The sequence below is a fragment of the Chaetodon auriga genome, chromosome 16, assembly GCF_051107435.1.
Source record: "Chaetodon auriga isolate fChaAug3 chromosome 16, fChaAug3.hap1, whole genome shotgun sequence".
Classification (NCBI taxonomy): domain Eukaryota; kingdom Metazoa; phylum Chordata; class Actinopteri; order Chaetodontiformes; family Chaetodontidae; genus Chaetodon; species Chaetodon auriga.
The window spans coordinates 18,100,641-18,117,500 of NC_135089.1; the positions used below are offsets into that span (position 1 = coordinate 18,100,641).

Here is a 16,860-nt window from a genome sequence, read left to right on the forward strand (position 1 = left end):
CTTTATTCATCAGGCTACGCTTGGCTAACTAATTCGTCTTCTGTGCTTACTGGCTAACATGTTTTCACACACTATCAATTTCATCCATAGACTATATCAGTGGTTGTCAAACTCAGGGGCAGGGCCCCCCTGTGGGTGCATAGAGCCACTGCAGGTGGGGGCATGGATGACCGGGGGAAATATGGAGTGAAACTTATCAGTATGATTAAGTAATGAAAAAAGGGGAAAAAAGGAGCTTGCTGACCTTTATTTCACCAGATTTCAACTAGGATCCATCTTTATTTGTTGCAGTTGTTAATGATTGATAGAAGATGTGTGGTGCGGGGATATTGATTTTTTTCTGCTTCTGAAGGGGGTCGTGACAGATGAAGTTCGAAAACCACTGGATATAAAGATTGCAATATGTGGTGATAAGTGAGTCAGTGACTGTTATTTTTTGAGGATCATCACACCAGTCTGTAGGCCTAAACCTCCTTGGCTGTTTATTTCCTCGTCAACACAATTATGTGGATATATTTTCATCAAATTACTTTTTCTTTTTTTTTTTGTTCTAGTTGAGAAAATAAAAATGTCAAACAGAAAATAAAATAAAATGAAAATAGTCTTTCCATGTACCCGGTGAAATATGTGTGGAAACATTTTATGGTTTTATTTAAGAAAGTTTGGAAATTCAAGCAAACTTTTGTCACACAGAGAAGATTTTCGAAGGTGGATTTTGCAAAGGAGTTGCCTTGTACTGTAATCCTTTCTTCAAATCCCAAAACGCCTACTGTGCAGAGCTAAGTACAGTTTCTCTACACCATGCATCAGAAACCTCAACACTCCCACTCTGGGCTCTCTCCACTGATGGCTGCACTGAAATAAAACTCTCTTGTACACAGCCATTTGGATTTCCAAATGTCCAGTCTGAATGAACTAAGAAAAGCTTTGTTTTAGCTTAATAGAAAAGTATTTGACAGTCTTCTTGTTCAAAATGAATTAAATCAAACCCCAGCAACCCCATACATCACCCCAGGCTGAGCACTGCTGAGAAACATTTCACTGCAGTGCTGGCGTCTCCGAACATGGCCTCTGCCTCTGATTATGGCAGCAGAGAGTGTCTTTGCAATGTCTTCTCACCACTCTGAGCCCCCAATTTACTGATACAGCATGACAACCCTCCCGACAGCTGTCACTCAGCCTTGCCTTTTCCTAACTATTGCTTTGAGGGAGAAATTCAAATAGTCTAATATTTAAATAAGTATCAGAACAATTTATTTTAACACTGTCAAAGTCTGATTTTATTATCCGGGCCACTTTTAAAATGCCTTTTGGCCTTGGAAGGATTTAAGTCCTTCTGGAGTTTCAGCTTTGCAGCAATTGAACTGACAGCAAGACTACATCATCTGAATCCAGCAAATAGACCCCCCCATAAACCATGTCCCATGAATAATGTATAGATTAACCACTGATATCTAGGTTATCTTCACAATGCCGTACTTTTTAATCTCATTCAAAGTGACTAATAGGTGGATTTTACATATAAATCGACTTGGAGATGTTTCTCAGTGGAGCAGTGTGTGCCCTCTGCAGGTGAGAGTGAGCACAAGCTGTGCGTCATGTTGATAATGCCACACACCACTTGACATTTTTCTGTTGAAAGGACAGACAATGAGGCAGTGCGTGTGTGTGTGTGTGTGTGTGTGTGTGTGTGTGTGTGTGTGTGTGTGTGTGTGTGTGTGTGTGCGCGCGCACGGCTGTTTGAATCCACTGCAGCTATTTCTGTAGTGAACTGGTGGTACTTGATGATGTTAGCTAATAGTGTGTCCTCTGTGAAAGTCATCATCACAGCAAATGACAGAGAGGGTCATCAGTGAGTGTCGTTCTGCACACCACACACACACACACACACACACACACACACACACACACACACACACACATTTAAGCTGGTGACTGCGAGTATGTGAGTGCTTCTGTGATAGGACAAATTGTGACAAGGCCAAGGTCTGAAACAAACTATAATCCAAATGAGATCAGGTCATCTTTTTCATTTTTTGTGCAAGGCCAAAGTCTGACCTTCAAAGTCCAAAAGGCTGCTTGTCTGTGCTCTGCTCTCTCCCTTTCACTCACTCACTCACTCATCCTTCCACACACAGAACGTCTGAGTGGTGACTAATGGTGCCTCTGTGTGTCTGTGTCAGGTTTCATTCACGTCCTCGATCTCTGGATTACCCTCACATCAAAGAGGGAACGTTCTTATGGACGGCTTATGGAACAATTCAGTTCATACAATACTATATGTACAATACAGCATGGAAACTACATCACAGCACTCTGGGGACTGTCTGAAAATTACTGAGGTAGGGGAGGTGGTTCAGCCTTATGTTTTGCTTCTTTTAAAAGTGAGACCCTCACAGCATGAGTATTTCATTTTGAACCTTCCCTTGACTTAGAAAGAAAATCTGCAATGCAATACACCCCAATGTCTAAAATATTATTACAGTATCAGCAAATCACCATAAAACTGAAAGAGGGAAAGCATGAAGACTTAAAGATACCCCAACCTGAACCATTACACTTTGTGTTTAATCCTTTTCTGTCTGTTTGTTTGCTTGTTTGCTTGCTAGCTTTACAATAAAAAATAAAGAAATATATAAATCTGTGGTGAGAAAAAAAAAAATAATATAATAGTCAGAAAATCCTCCTACCTTCCCATCAGCAGAGAAGGAACCTGATAACTTTCATTCAGTCCCTGACTGAAACTAAATGCATACTGTATTGTAATCCTAGATGCTGTGCAGACAGGCAGGTTTACAGACATAAAAATGAAACGTGAATGTGTTCTCTTTGTATTCAGGATGACAATAAACAGCTGGCTAAGCACATTATCCCATCTCACCACAGTAAACCCGCACTTAGGTAAAGATTGCACAGTGTCCAATGTGAATGTTTAATATTCAAGCAATAGGAGAAATAGTTGGAACTTTAATTATCAAACTACGATGAGGATAACTCAGTGACAGTGTGCACCTTTACTGCACTGACTGAACTGTTCACTCAAAAACCAGGTGATATGTGAAAAACAAATACATAACCACACACCTGCAGGCCAATATCAAGACTAATATTTGACCAATGAGAATGGATCAAGGAATTCAATGTATGTCCTCAACACACGTATCTTCATTTAGTAACTGAACGTGCTCTCTACTAGTTGATGAATTGTTTCTTAGTATGTTATCGTGATCACAACAAAGGGAGTCTCTGAAAGTAGGACAGCTATAATTGGTTCTAAATCTCTGTTGTTTGAGGCCCATGACTCCAGTGATGCAGCTGCTATCTTACTCCGCTAGATGGAGATGTGCGCCCGCCGAAACCCTCCAAACCACACAGTGATTCACCGGCTGTCTTTTTCGGTACTGTATGTGTGAAGTGACCTGATTTCAAGGCCACTGCTCGGCTGTAGTATTAATACACCACCATATACTGCAATTTGACTATATTTCAGTGAATGCTGTCAGCAAGCCAGCGCTCTGTTTCTTATGTATTTAGTCACAACGTTCAGTATGTCAAAGCTTTTTCAGCCCAGTGAACGACCTCTGTGGTGACCTGACACATTAGTGTCACTGGCAGCATTGTGATGGGAACAGTTGGTGCATGAGACATATTTTTGATTAATCTTTTGTCAAGTTTATTGAAGAAGAAACTCCTATTACTGTAATCATTACAGGCTATCCACTTATGATAGTTTTGTAAAGGTTCAAAGTCAAAACACATATTACACAGGCCCAAATATACAGAACTGAATGTGGACATTTATATGCGCCAGATGGGTTTTTAAGACTGCTCCAAACTTTCCTTAAAACTAGGTCTCATGAAAAAACCATCCCCTTCCCAAACCAGCTCTCCATTAGCCGTCTAAAACTAGTGATGCAACTTGTGATCCGACTTCTGTAAGAACCTCAGATGGCAAGGTGGGAGGAATATTCATGGTTTTCGAGAAGATAACAGAAGAGCGGGGAGAGGGAGAGAATGAGTGAGAGAGACGGGTCTGCGTCTCTGTGGGAGGGGAAGGGGGCTCGTGGAGAGGAAAATCAAACCCACCCAGACCTCTTCATACGTCACCGTTCGCATCACAGATGTTCCCACAGACACTCGGTGTGGGTTGTGGGCCGAGGCGTGTGGAGAGCCAGCATGCCTTCAATTGGCTTGTTTTTTGGACTGTGTGCGCGCATTATAATATGTAGGCTCGCTGTGTGCGTAAACGGAGGCTCAAACACTGCAGTGGTATTTAAAAGCAGTCCTCTGAGTAGGAGCTGGGCTCCAGCTAGCCGTAAATGAAATAGCTGTGTGATGCGTGTGAGGGCAGGAGAGATGCTGTTGGTTTTGACTTTGATGACACTTAATACATATTCATGAATATTTGATGGAAATGAAACATTTTGTTTCTTCGCATCCACTGACACTGTCACCGATTCTCATCAGAGATGCCTGAAACTGTCAAAAAACGAGGCACTGATCTCAAAACAAGTAACATCCCCTGAAATCTAGGTTTCTTGATAAAAAGTCACAGGAAAGGGGAACTTGCGTGGGCGTGCCTGGTTCTGTTTCCACGGCCATGGCAGAAAAAAGAAAATAGGGGAGTTGTTATTGATGGAAATTAAGCTATTTCAATACGTGCCAGATGAAAACAGGGTAAAACCTTCCTTTCCAAAACAGCTTGAGGTGAGAGTGCGCTCAAAACCGCAGCCCTTGCTCCTAGGCTCTTTTGAAGTGGTTTTCTTGAGTGCTGAGAGAGAGAGAAAGAGAGAGCGAGAGAGACTCTTTCAGTCCAGACCGGCTGGCTTGTTTACTTGTACGTCACAGGCTGCTTTTGCAGGACAGAAATCCCCCTTTCGACCAACTTGTACAGAACTTCTCAAAAAAGTGCTGAAATTTATAACAACCTCTTTCTTTTTGGCTTGCCGGATTTTCCTGTTTAAGCTCCAAAATGGTCCCCTAAGTCAGCATGATGAGCAATTATCCTCCCCTCCATCACCTCCGCTCCTCATACTATCATTATCGTTATTGTTTTGCGCATCTGGGGCCCATGAAAACGTTTAGCGACCCCTGGCTAATGGACTAATGACTCACTCACATATACTTAATGCGGGACTTTCCCCCGCTATATCCACTCCTTTGAGACCCTGGTGCGGCACATATTTGGCCTCTGATGCGTCCCACCGGAATGTTGTCCTTGGCAGCGCGCACATCTCCATCCATCCACACAGATGCTCCCGCTCGCCCACTCTCACCCACTGCTCTGCCAAGCGGCGTGGCATCTTGAGACGCCCCCGACATTCCTGAAGCCACTGTCACTTCCCCTCCTGTGCAATCTTACAATTACACTGACACCTCAAGTGCGTCGTCGCGGCTTTCACGCGCGAGTGGCACCGACATGTTGCTCCCCGAATGGATTTGAGAATGCGGTCGTGGTTTTATGTGGATGCATTTATATTAACTCAGTCCAATACAGGTCGTGTTTCATGATGGAGAAACGTGTTTTACGTGTCACATTACTGAGATTTTAATCTACTTCCTGTTGTATTGAAGCAAGTTACACTAACCTCTAAGCATCTACCCGATAACAAGGCTGACCTTTACTCCACTAGCGTGACAGGTTAATCTAAAGTTCAATAATAAGACAAAGGAAATTCCGCCACCCTCATGCGGCGCATAGGCCTTATCGATACAATAGAAGGAGGGACGGAGATGAAACCGGTTTGCAATACCTGGGCGGGGGTTCCCAGAAATCCTCCCATGTGACGAAGTATTCACCAACATGCCCGTATATGGACAAGCCCGTGCGTAATTAGGAAAGGCCTACGTACGCGCGTTACGCTCCGTGCGTAAAATCGCTGAAACCAGAATGTGCTTGTATAAGGCCATAGTAACTGTTACTGTTACAGTATGGTTAGAGTGAAACCTCTGTATCCTCCCCACTCTTTCCTGCTGTTTATATGCGCGGCATGTTTTCAACTCTACTGTCTGAGGAGATATTAATAAACATCAAACAAACACTCAAGTCCAGAGTTTGTGTTTCATTTTAAGACACTTTACTTAAATACACATCACAAATAAAAAAGACAGTGTAAACATTGGACATCATTAGTTTGTCTGGATCAACCGGACAACCAAAATAATTTACACAATGAAGAAACGCAGCATTGCATGACAATATCGGTTGCAAAAAGTACAAAGTATACAATAATCATTCCCATTTTCTACCATTAGTAAACCCGACTTCTGGGCCTGTGCCCATTGTGTTGCTCAGTGTCTGCTCAGTCTGGATGCTGCCCTGGTGTCAAGGGTTGAATGGTCTTTTGAGCGATGTCCAGCATCCGGAAGTACCATTTCAATCAGTCTTTTCACCCTAAATAGCCTTAAGAGTTCTCTACACATAGCCCTCGGCCTTGTGTGGCTGTCAATGCTGACAACACACCAGCCGGTGTCCCAGTGCTGCGCATGCAGAACATGACTCCAGTGTTATTACTTTTCAGTCAGTTAGTAGTCTCTGCTGTTTAAAATTCCTCCAGCTTGCTGGTGAGCATCAGCTGACAGCCGCTGCTCACGTGTGTCAGGACCTTCTGTTTGAGCTGGGCGACTTGATCCCGCAGCACTGATGCCGTGTTGGAGAGCCCCTGGTTGTCGGTCTTCAAACATTTCACCTTCTCTTCCAGCCGGGCGATGCGCTCGAGCTTGCGCCTCCGGCATTTGGTGGCCGCCAGCCGGTTCCTCAGCCTCTTGCGCTCCGCTTTGATCCTCTCCTGGGTCTCCAAGTCGATCGGGGACATTGGAGGCGAGCCGTCGCTGCTGAGGAGGTCAGGTACGGTCTGAGGCTCCTCTTTCAGAGCGACGAGCCGCTGCGGATGGAGTCCGGACCCGGGGAGAGTGTGCTGGAACGGGTGCGTGCCGTGCGTCGAGGTCTGCGGGTGGCTCTGCTGGTGCGGCGGCAAGTAGCTGATGGTGGCTGTGGGATAGCTGGATGCGGAAGAGAGGCTTGTGTTCGGGCAGTAAGCGTTCAGTGTTGTGTAGATGGGAGGCTCGGGCTGCAAGGCGGAGCCGAAGACGCTAGAGGCCGCCGCCGAACACGTCGTAACTCCACCGGCTCCGATGGACACGTTTGGAGGGGGCATCTGGTTCATCTTATGCAGCTCGTCCAGGGCTTTCACAAACCCCTCAGCGAAGCCCTCCTGCTCATCGGTGATGCCACGGTTGTAGAAGTACTGACCCGGGGTGGGAGTGGTGATCACACCGTTACTGTTTTGGATGATGAGCCTCTCAAGCTCTGGAGACGCGAGCTTCAGGGACCCCACGTCTTGCTGCCCCCCTTGGTAAAGGTCTGTCTCGGCTCTCAGCTGGGATTTCAGGTTGCGATAGGGCTCTGTCAAGTTCAAATTCATATTCTGCTTTAGCAGTTTGTAGTCGTGCATTGCTGCATCTGAGTGGCCGTAAGCCGACAGAAAAGAGTCGTCATGATAAAAAGGCTGTTCCATCTTTGTAGACATAAAGTCGTAGGAAAAGTAAGCTTACCAGCTAACACAGTCTGTGGATAATCAACAAATGTCAGTGTCAGCAGAGAGCATGCACCCGTCGTGTCTCTCAACAGTGTCCCAAAATCACAATGAAATTTCAAAATCACTCCAAAAAGAGAAAGAGTGAGAGTCCAAAGTCCAACAAAAACTGTGTGCAGCTCAGTGCCAGCAGCTAAAAAGTCTTTTCCAGAGTCCGATCGCTTTTCTCTTCGCTGTCCTGTGAAGGAAAAGTTACAACTCGGAATTCCTATTATTTGATGTGCTGCTGTTCGTTCTTGTTGAGGTGTGTTCAGTTCGGGTCGGTACGGGCCATTTTATATAGGCATGGATCCACATGCAGTGCAGCGTTCTGATTGGCCAGGCGGCTCGGTGTCCGCCCCCAGCGAGAGCGACGTCATGTGACGCTAATGCCGGGAAGAGGCGACTGTAAACAAGCCTGTAGGCAAGACAGCGCACCGCGGAGAGACGGCAGCGGAGAGCGCTGTCAGAAATAGAAGCGCCCGCTTTATTTACACAGCTTTTTGCGCGTTTATAGGTTGAATCAGTGGTTGTTGTATAAGCGAAGAGGTGAGATTAATCTGTTAGATGAAATCAGTGCTCCTATTTCATTCATCCGTGTTGCTACATGGTAAAATAAATGCGCCATTCTCTGCTTGAGTTGACCTAAGGGAACATATGTTATATCAAATACTTATTAGATCATCTGCAACCAGATGCTGGATCCTTTAGATATGAATTATTGCCCATAGGTGTGAAACACCGCACTACTGTTTATTATGATCCACGCTGTGGAGGAAGTCCTGAGGCCTTATATGGTCATGATGACGTGCCAGTTCCTCTCCAGGAGAACCGGGAAGCCACGCCCAACGGGCCTCATTCCAGCAGCAGTCCTGCTCCTGTATAAACCCCGACCAGGAGCTATTTAGCTAAGGACTTTGTGTCTCAGCAGGGAGGAGCACTGAGCATCCATGTGTGCTGACTGACCAGGACAAACAGTTTAGAAACAGTCTAAGTCATCTTATTGATATATGCTCTCAAATCCGATCGCCTCGGTGTTCAGTGACACATCAGTGACACACACCACTGAAGCAGAACACTGACCAGAGCAAACACTTAAATATCCTGACAGGTTTGTGAGGTACTGCTGATGTTGGGCACCATGCATGAAGGAACCCTGCTTTGATCATGACTGGGAAATAGAGGAAACTTCGTCCAACGCGAGCCAAACCGAGTCAATTATCTCAAGCAGGATAATTCATGTTCAGTAATTAAGCCTTTTGATCTACAATGCCTTACCTTTCATTTGGTTTTGCTCTACAGGTAGAAGTGCTGTGGTTTGCTGTCTAAGAGCACACAGAGAGAGAGGAAATGTGATTCCTCAGTAATGCACCTGTTTCAGATGTGGAGAAGCGAACCTTTGTCTCGTGTTTGTAAGTCTTCCAACGCCCACACGAACACAAATGCCTCCACCAATGCGCGTCTTATCCCTGCACAGACAAAACAAGTCAGGTGGGATGCTCTGCCTCGGCAGGCGCTCGGTCCTCCGGCTGCACCTGAAGGATGAATCTCTGATCGTGCTCAGCAGTCGTTTATGCCAGGAAACACATCAATAACAAATGTTTTGTTTGCAGATGGAGACAAGGCCAGCGTGCATGTCATATGACTGAATAATAAAATATAGAAACAGGCAGAGGATCAGTCTGATCAGTGGTTCCTAACCTCCCCTAAAGCTCTGTGAGGTGAGTTCATGGACCCCTTCATCATTACTGTCATGTTCCAAATGTGTTCTTATGTATGGATTATAAACTGGAGGGAAATTAACACTGTTAATTATACAATTATAGATAGAAATGACTGTATACGTTAATCATTGATCATTGATTGGGTAATATTTTCACGTTCTTGAATTGTCAGTACTTTTAATCAGCTCTTTCAATCTGTTTGGCTGGATAATTATTTGAGCTTTCTGTATACCAAATGGGGCACTGTTTGGCAATCAGTGGCCTAGATAACAAAATAAAAAAACCCCCATCAAACTGCCAAGTTAAGCAAGAATATCCTCATATTTGAATATTTCAAAACACCTTTGATTATTTAACCTTTGCCATTCTCATCCACAGAATATCAGCCAGCATATCCGACCCATGCTGGAGAGAAGGGCTGGATCGAGCTTTCAACAGGTTTTCCCTTTGGCAGGGAATAGTCACAACTACCCTGTAACAACATGTACTTGTTGGAAAAGCACATGCAAAGATATTTGCTCCGACAGACCCTGTTATCATGTTTAGGCCTAAAGGGAGCACGCCTGTTAGGACAGAAGTTACTCAACATCTTTTTAAAATGTCACAGAAAGCAATTGGATTCCAATCTTCTTGGCATGACTTGGAAAGTCTGAAATCACCACTTTAAGGGTCTCCATGCCTGATCATAATTGCCTCATCTCAGGTAATTCTCTGGCATTCGGAGCGACTATTTTAATTCTATGCCTTTTTGTCAGTATCCATGGGAATATGAATAAACAGAGGAAAACAACAGTTCCTGGCAGTGTTATGCCTCCACTTTGCCACCTCCCTTATAAATTCTATTCTCTGTGCAGCTGCCTGTTCCCGCTGCTGCCCTGCTCTGCTCTGCGCTGCTTGGGTCTAAGTTTTATTCAGCATTGCGGTAGAGGTTGACCACAGTCCCAGTGACGTTTTGGCAAAGCACAACAGTATAGGGTCCAGAGTGGTGAGTGTTTACGGGAACACTCGTGAGGTGGCACCGTGCCATCCTGCCAAATGTTAGTCAAAAACAGTCATGTAACCCAGCCAGTGGGAGAGAGAAATGTGTGAAAGCTGAGACAGATGTACAATGTGTTACAGATTAATATGCGATATTGTTTTTGTCCTGAACAATCTCTGTTAATCACCCCATCAATTATTAACAGCAGTGCTGCGAATTTTGGGCGGATTCAGCTCTAAACAACGACATGTGGTGATTAGTCGAACACTTCAGTTATCAGGTTTCAGCTTTTGCTAAAAAACAAAAAAAAAAAAAAATGTGCCCGACATCTTAGTCATATCTTGATTAGTCACATCTCTGTTTAGTCTGTTTAGATTTAGAGTTGTTCGATGTGTTCAAGTACAGAAATTCCTTCCTCTGAGTTCTGCTTTTTTTTTTTTTTTTTCTAGTCCTACTTATCACCAAAAGTGCTTCAGGATTTTGTGTTGATGTTTTTTTATGCATATTTTTTGGGCAAACTTTCAAAGAGTTCCAGGGCAGGACGAGCTGCTTGGCAACAGACTCGCTTTTAACAATCGGGATCATGTGGATGAGTGCCAGAACCAACCGAGTGTTACCTGCTCTTGTTCCTGGGTGAGTTTGGGAAAGGCAAGGCCTGAGGGTGGGAGGAAGCTGTTTACCGTAAGATTAAGCAAAGTGTGTGTGTGTGTGTCTGTGTGTGCGTGTGTATGTGTGAACAAGCACGTATATCACTTAGGGTGGAGTATTCATCAGTGGACCATAACGTGAACATCTTCAGGAGGAGAGGCAATAAGACGAGTGAACATATTTTTAAGTGTCCCACATCTCCACTGATAATAAAAATGTGTTTCCTTGTCAGTAAAGAGGCTCTTTTGTGACCCCAATAACAGATCAAGTCAAATGATCTTTATTCCCAGAGCAAGCAGGGAACTGTTCATGATGTGTGTGAAAGAGATTAAGTATATTTTTTTTTAACAAACTGCATCTTTTTCCTCCTCCATCGCACAATTCCTACATACAGGGAAATCCCCTTAATTTCTTCATACTATAGATTCTGTGTTTTAACAAAGCAGGCTTTCACAATAAGGTGCTTATGGTGGGGATTGAGCTCTCCTCACCTCCTCCTCTCAAACCGTCCCATTGTGCTTCGCCACCTCTGCACAACTCTCCTTTTGTCAGAGCCGGGCAGCAGCCTACTTGTCGTCTGCTTCTCCGCAGCGCTGGGCCCCTTTTGGATGGCACGATGGCTCCGTCTCTGTGACTCACAGCAGCTAGGGCTGCCAGGGGCCAATCAGAGGTCAAAGCTCCACGTTCGCTCCTCACTTCACAGTCTTTGCCCTGACCTTCACAACTCCTCCAAACACCCACTCAGCAGAAAGGAGTCGCGGGTTAGCGCAGGGAGAGTGGGTGGGCAAGGGGAAAGAGAAAGACGTGCTCAGTCAAATGAGGTTTGTTTGTAAAGTGGCCTCTTGACAGAGTGGCTGACTCCTTCATTCGGACATAATGGGGCCTCTCATCCATAGCGTTGTTGTTCTCCTTTGTGACTGTGGTCACTTTATTGCCAGGTCTATTAATAGAGGGATCCATCATCATTTACATCATCATCATTATCATCCTCGTCAACATCACATGATGGCCTGATGGTGTTTTCCTCCTCTCCGCTCTATTATTCCTAAACAGACGATGTTGATCCATTAACACTTAGCCTGCTGATGGTACTGACAGCTTAGATTTCATTTAACATTTGTGCACCACTGATTTGAAGGCTTAAGTTCGTGAGCTTTTTAATCATAGATGCCTGATTGACTCCAAGCCTGACATGCATCAGTGCATCTAATGTTGCATGACAGCATCGATAAGAGAGCTTTTTTTTTTTCTGAGATCTTGCAATCTGCCTCAATAGAGGAACTGAAAATTGCCTGTGTTTGCAACAACAGACCCATGCCCTAACTGTACTGGGGCCTCTTTTATAAAAAAAAAAAAAAATTGTAACAGAAGAAGTTTGATTTTTACTTTGATGAGTGTGTCTACGACTTATTTTTAGCTACACCAGCAGCATGGCTGTAGGGATGGCAATGTCAGCGGTTGGTTGGTCTGCTGGTCAGTCAGTCCACTGCTTTGGTCAAAAATTAAACATCTACACAATCAGCGGATGGATTGCCATAAATGTTTCTGCAGACAGTCATGGTCCCCGATATAAAATATTCACTTTGTTGATCCCCTGACTTTTCATCTAGTGCCGCCATGGGGTTCATATTTGTGGGTTTTAGTAATGGATTACTGTGAAATGTGGTGTATTCTCATGCCCCTCAGAATGATGTCTCAACTTTTCATCTAGTGCCATAACCAGCTCAAAATTTCTATGTGCCAAACACTTTGGTTTATGACTAAATACCTACAAAACTTATAATGATCCTATCAGCTTCAGCAGTACCTTGGTTTAGTGCTAATTAGCAAATGTTAGCATGCTAACACACTAAACTAACATGTGACCATCACCAAGTTAGGGACTGAACAAAAATGATTGAGGTGTAATCTTATATATTCTTACAGCAGAAGAAAACTGCTTTACCATCCCCCCAACATGTGAAAATAAGATATTTATGACAGAAGCTTGAGCACCACTCTGCCTGAGTACAGCCAACAGAGCCGCTAGCATGGCTTTAGACTCTTGGTTTTTTTTTTTTAATTTCTAAATAGGATTTATTAACATAACAAATTGCTGGACTGAAATGATGAACGTCAGGATTAACAGCAGACATATATCAGAGTGATGGACATAAACTGGTATATAAGGCACAGTGATGTACACATGTAAGAAACGCTGCCAAAGCACATTAAAAAAAGATCTTGCTGTTCTTACGTGAGGAGATAGTTGGAGGGAAAAACACTGCGCCTACGCCCATGCCCGTGGCAGTGTACTGAGGACATGCACAAACAGTGAGATCCAAATGAGCTGTGGTGCAAAAGCTGTACATCCTTTGGGAGCGTCATTCTTACATTACATGTCACTGAAGTTTTTAAATCGTTAATCTTTGCTCTTAACTGTTATGTGCCATGAAATCCTTGATGACACCAAAGTAGTTTTCATTTTTGCTGTCTCCCAGCAAAGTCAAATCCTTTGATCATTTTGGAGTCAAAAAAAGGACAACTTGTCTCTTATGTCCCTGGAAGACTTGTGACCCCTGTGTGCATCACCCTTGTCACAACCTCTTGCTCACTTCTTTATGATAAAAGGGGGTAGGGGGGGATAAAAAGCCTGCTGGGCAGCCACATGGTCTCACACGCAGTGCTGTCCAGGCCTTGCTAACTGAAGAGACTCTGAGATCTCCTCTTCAAGGTCCCATGTCCATCCTGCTCAGTGAACCTGAAAGTGCCCTTTGGGAGCTGTGAGTCAGGTAGCTGACCGGAGCTTCAGGGGGCAGCTTCGCTAGCAGGCAGTGGGTCACGTTCTGCAGAGAGCGAGAGTGGAAGAAGTGATAGAAAAACTGTTAGTCAGTCTGAAGTGTGGGTCACTGATGTTAGCGCCAGAGGTCAGCATGTTTGGCTGTGTCCCATGGCTCCATTCAACCCTGTTCAGCTCTGTCGTCTGTCCCGTCCTCCTCCTGCCTTCCCTCTTTATCTGTTTACTAGTCTGCAGTGCAGGAACGTGCAATCACGGTAATGAATGCAGAATGTGCTCTTAATGATCTCGCCTAATTCGGGGTCATAAGTTAAAAAGCCAGGGAGCCTGTAGCGCAAGAGGACATTTAACGTAACAGAGGGGGTTAGGGTGTCGTGGCACGAGAGAACAATTGACTCCAGATCTGTCCTCAGTGTGTGTCTGTGTGTGCGTGTTTCAGGGGAGGGGGGCAAAGAGAGGCAGGGATTTGAGATAGCTGACATTTTATCCGCACAGTCTTGAAGTGGCAGATTAAAAAGAAAAAACCTGCATGAATTCCTCTTTCTGCACCAGAGTCTACACACATTTGATCCCAGCGCTGTCTGCCAAGCTACTTTGAGATTTCCTTTGAGTGGTTCCTCTCAGTTATGGTTTGGCTCAGTCACACAGCCGCAGCCGCTCCGCTATGTGTGTGTGTGTGTGTGTGTTTCCTCTTGGTTCTTTATCTGCCACATGGTCAAAACATGGCTTTGGCTTTTGTTAAAACAAAATGCCTCCAGAGTATTGCCATGTCAGCCTCTGTGGAGCTCACGATCGGGGGTTTTTAGTATCATGTAAATCATTAACCCAAGCAGTTCTTCCCTTTTTGGCAGATTTGACAGCAGCTGCTCCATCGTCTCTGCTCTTATTGCAGCACACATGTCTTTGATTAGCAACAAAATCGTTATCAGAAATCCGCCTGTGCGAACAATCACATATACTATGCAAAACACCCCTTTCCTCTTTGCCTGTCAGCAGTTGTTTCTTGTCTGTGTTGAGTCTCATCCTCAGTGTCTGGTCCACTTCCTGGTTTCCCTCCTAGTCAGAGTCCAAATAAGTACAGCGAATACTTTGCAGTATGAGACCCCAGGACGTCATACTGTAGGTAAAGCCAGACCAGGGAATCCCTTTAGGGGGGATATGAATGATGGCGGGGTCATGACCTTGATGGGGATGACGTCACTGGTCGACGAAGAGGTGCAGAGTTTGAGCCGATGACGGCGGAGTGAGTAACTTTCAAGTCACACACGCACGCCTTAAAACCTCATCAAGTAACATAAACAAACAGCAAAACAATCAGTCATATCACACACATGTGCTTTTACTTGCGTCGGTGTGATCCACTGGGATTTTCTCAGGTTAGGGGTAGTTCAGAGAAAAGGTGCAGTGCCAGCAGTTTCTGGGGGCAAACACTCACATGCAAGTTTTTTTTGTCAACATAAAAGACCACAGATTTTCTGACTTTGTCTGCGTCGGCAACTCCTGTTAAGCCTCAGGGAGCCTTTGCGTGATCCTGTAACTGAGCGCCGTTCCCGACGCCCGGGACCCAGAACGTCTTAAACAAGCCTGGACACGGACGCCCTCGAGTGAATCAGTGCCTGTAAAAATCATCCAACTCCCCCACAAACACCCACATATTTCATCCACTCACACAAACACAGACACTGCACTCCACTCTCGCTCACAGTCACAGTCTTACTCACATATGTAAATGCACTTTTGCTGGTGCACCACCTCATGCACAGCTTGAACCGAACAGACAAACACACACACACACCACATAGTGCCCCGTCCCTCAGCTCAGCCTGCTATCAGACATGTTTTTGTATCACACCTCAGCTGACAATTACTGTTTGCGCGCTCTGCTCTCGGACAGTGATCTCGTGCAGAATAGATGCCGAGGTTGCTATTATGAGCAGTCTGCAGGTTCTGTTGGGTGGAGGCAAGCAGAGACAGCCACAGGCAGCTCAATTAGCAGTTTGTGGTCTGTTATGTGGCACACTAATTACCTCACATTTAATGTAGTTTACCTTAAGTAGTGCATTTAGGAAGCTCTGCTCCAAATATAGACTCCATGGGCAATTAAAGAGTCTCGTTTGGTCACAAATCACTGTTTAATTGTTTGCACGGCAAAGTTGTTTACGAGAGAAGGTACCTGGCTGAAACTGTGAAGATTTGAGGCTGTGACAACTTTAAGAAAACACTAAGAAATTAATTGAAACTTATTTGCTTTCTTGCTGAGAGTTAAATGATTAGATTAAAATCACTCGCCATGTCTGCACGGTAAATATGAAGCTGTCGCTACCTTAGATCAGATGGGAACAGTCAACCTGGCAGATAATCCCCCGTAAAATCTATCATTGTTACACTTTGTGTTTTGCACTGATTGAACGAACAAGACTTAACTTGTTCATTTGTAGCTTTTTTTGGTGCTGGTAGGCGGATTATGTGAGATGTATCAGTCTTCTCATCCAACTCGCTGCAAGAAAACAAATATACACAATTTCCCAAATGTCAAACTATTCCTTTAATCTTACAATTATGTGTCGTACATTTGTTTCTCATCTTGCACAAACCAAACCCTTTCAAGTAATAAAAGGTTGGTTGATTGTAAGTGAACCAGCTTCACAGAGCTACCAAAACAGGAAAAAGCTTAAGTCGCATCAGCAGCCTTCAAATAGTTTTCCCTGAAGTCAAGAACAAACAACATCTTCCCCTTCATATCTCACTCTGAAAGTTTGGACTTAGTCATCTTCACAGTGCCTGTCAAACAGTTCACTGCTTTGTCATTACTCATCACGGTGCCAGTCTGGACAAAGTCAGAGGTGTCCTCGTATCTACCTCCATAATAGAGAGAAGTTTGTTTTTCTGCATCCGTGCAGAACTTTGTGCATTCTGTCCTGGTCATGACAAAAAATAATGAAATGCATTTGTTAGTTAATCTTAAGGAACCTATAAGTCAGATGTTGCCTGGCACTAGGCAGGATTTTATTTCATTCCACATGAGTCAGGACCCGATGTTTCCTGTCGTGGCTGCTCATGATTTGAAGCGCAGGTTTTAATGGGGCTCTTGCTCGGTGTTTCACTGTAAAGCGCGAGGACAGAAATAGCTAAACAATGCCCGGCGGCTAGAGGCTCGCA

The 16,860-nt window shown here is 44.6% G+C and overlaps 1 protein-coding gene across 1 annotated transcript; it reads right to left on the reverse strand.

The window, feature by feature from the left end:
• Nucleotides 1-6,054: 6,054 nt before the first annotated feature.
• On the reverse strand, nucleotides 6,055-7,841 carry junbb (JunB proto-oncogene, AP-1 transcription factor subunit b). Its single transcript, XM_076753288.1, has one exon. The coding sequence runs from the start codon at nucleotides 7,527-7,529 to the stop codon at nucleotides 6,543-6,545; it is 987 nt and encodes a 328-aa protein (XP_076609403.1). The 5' UTR covers nucleotides 7,530-7,841; the 3' UTR covers nucleotides 6,055-6,542.
• Between the last annotated feature and the right edge of the window lie 9,019 nt (nucleotides 7,842-16,860).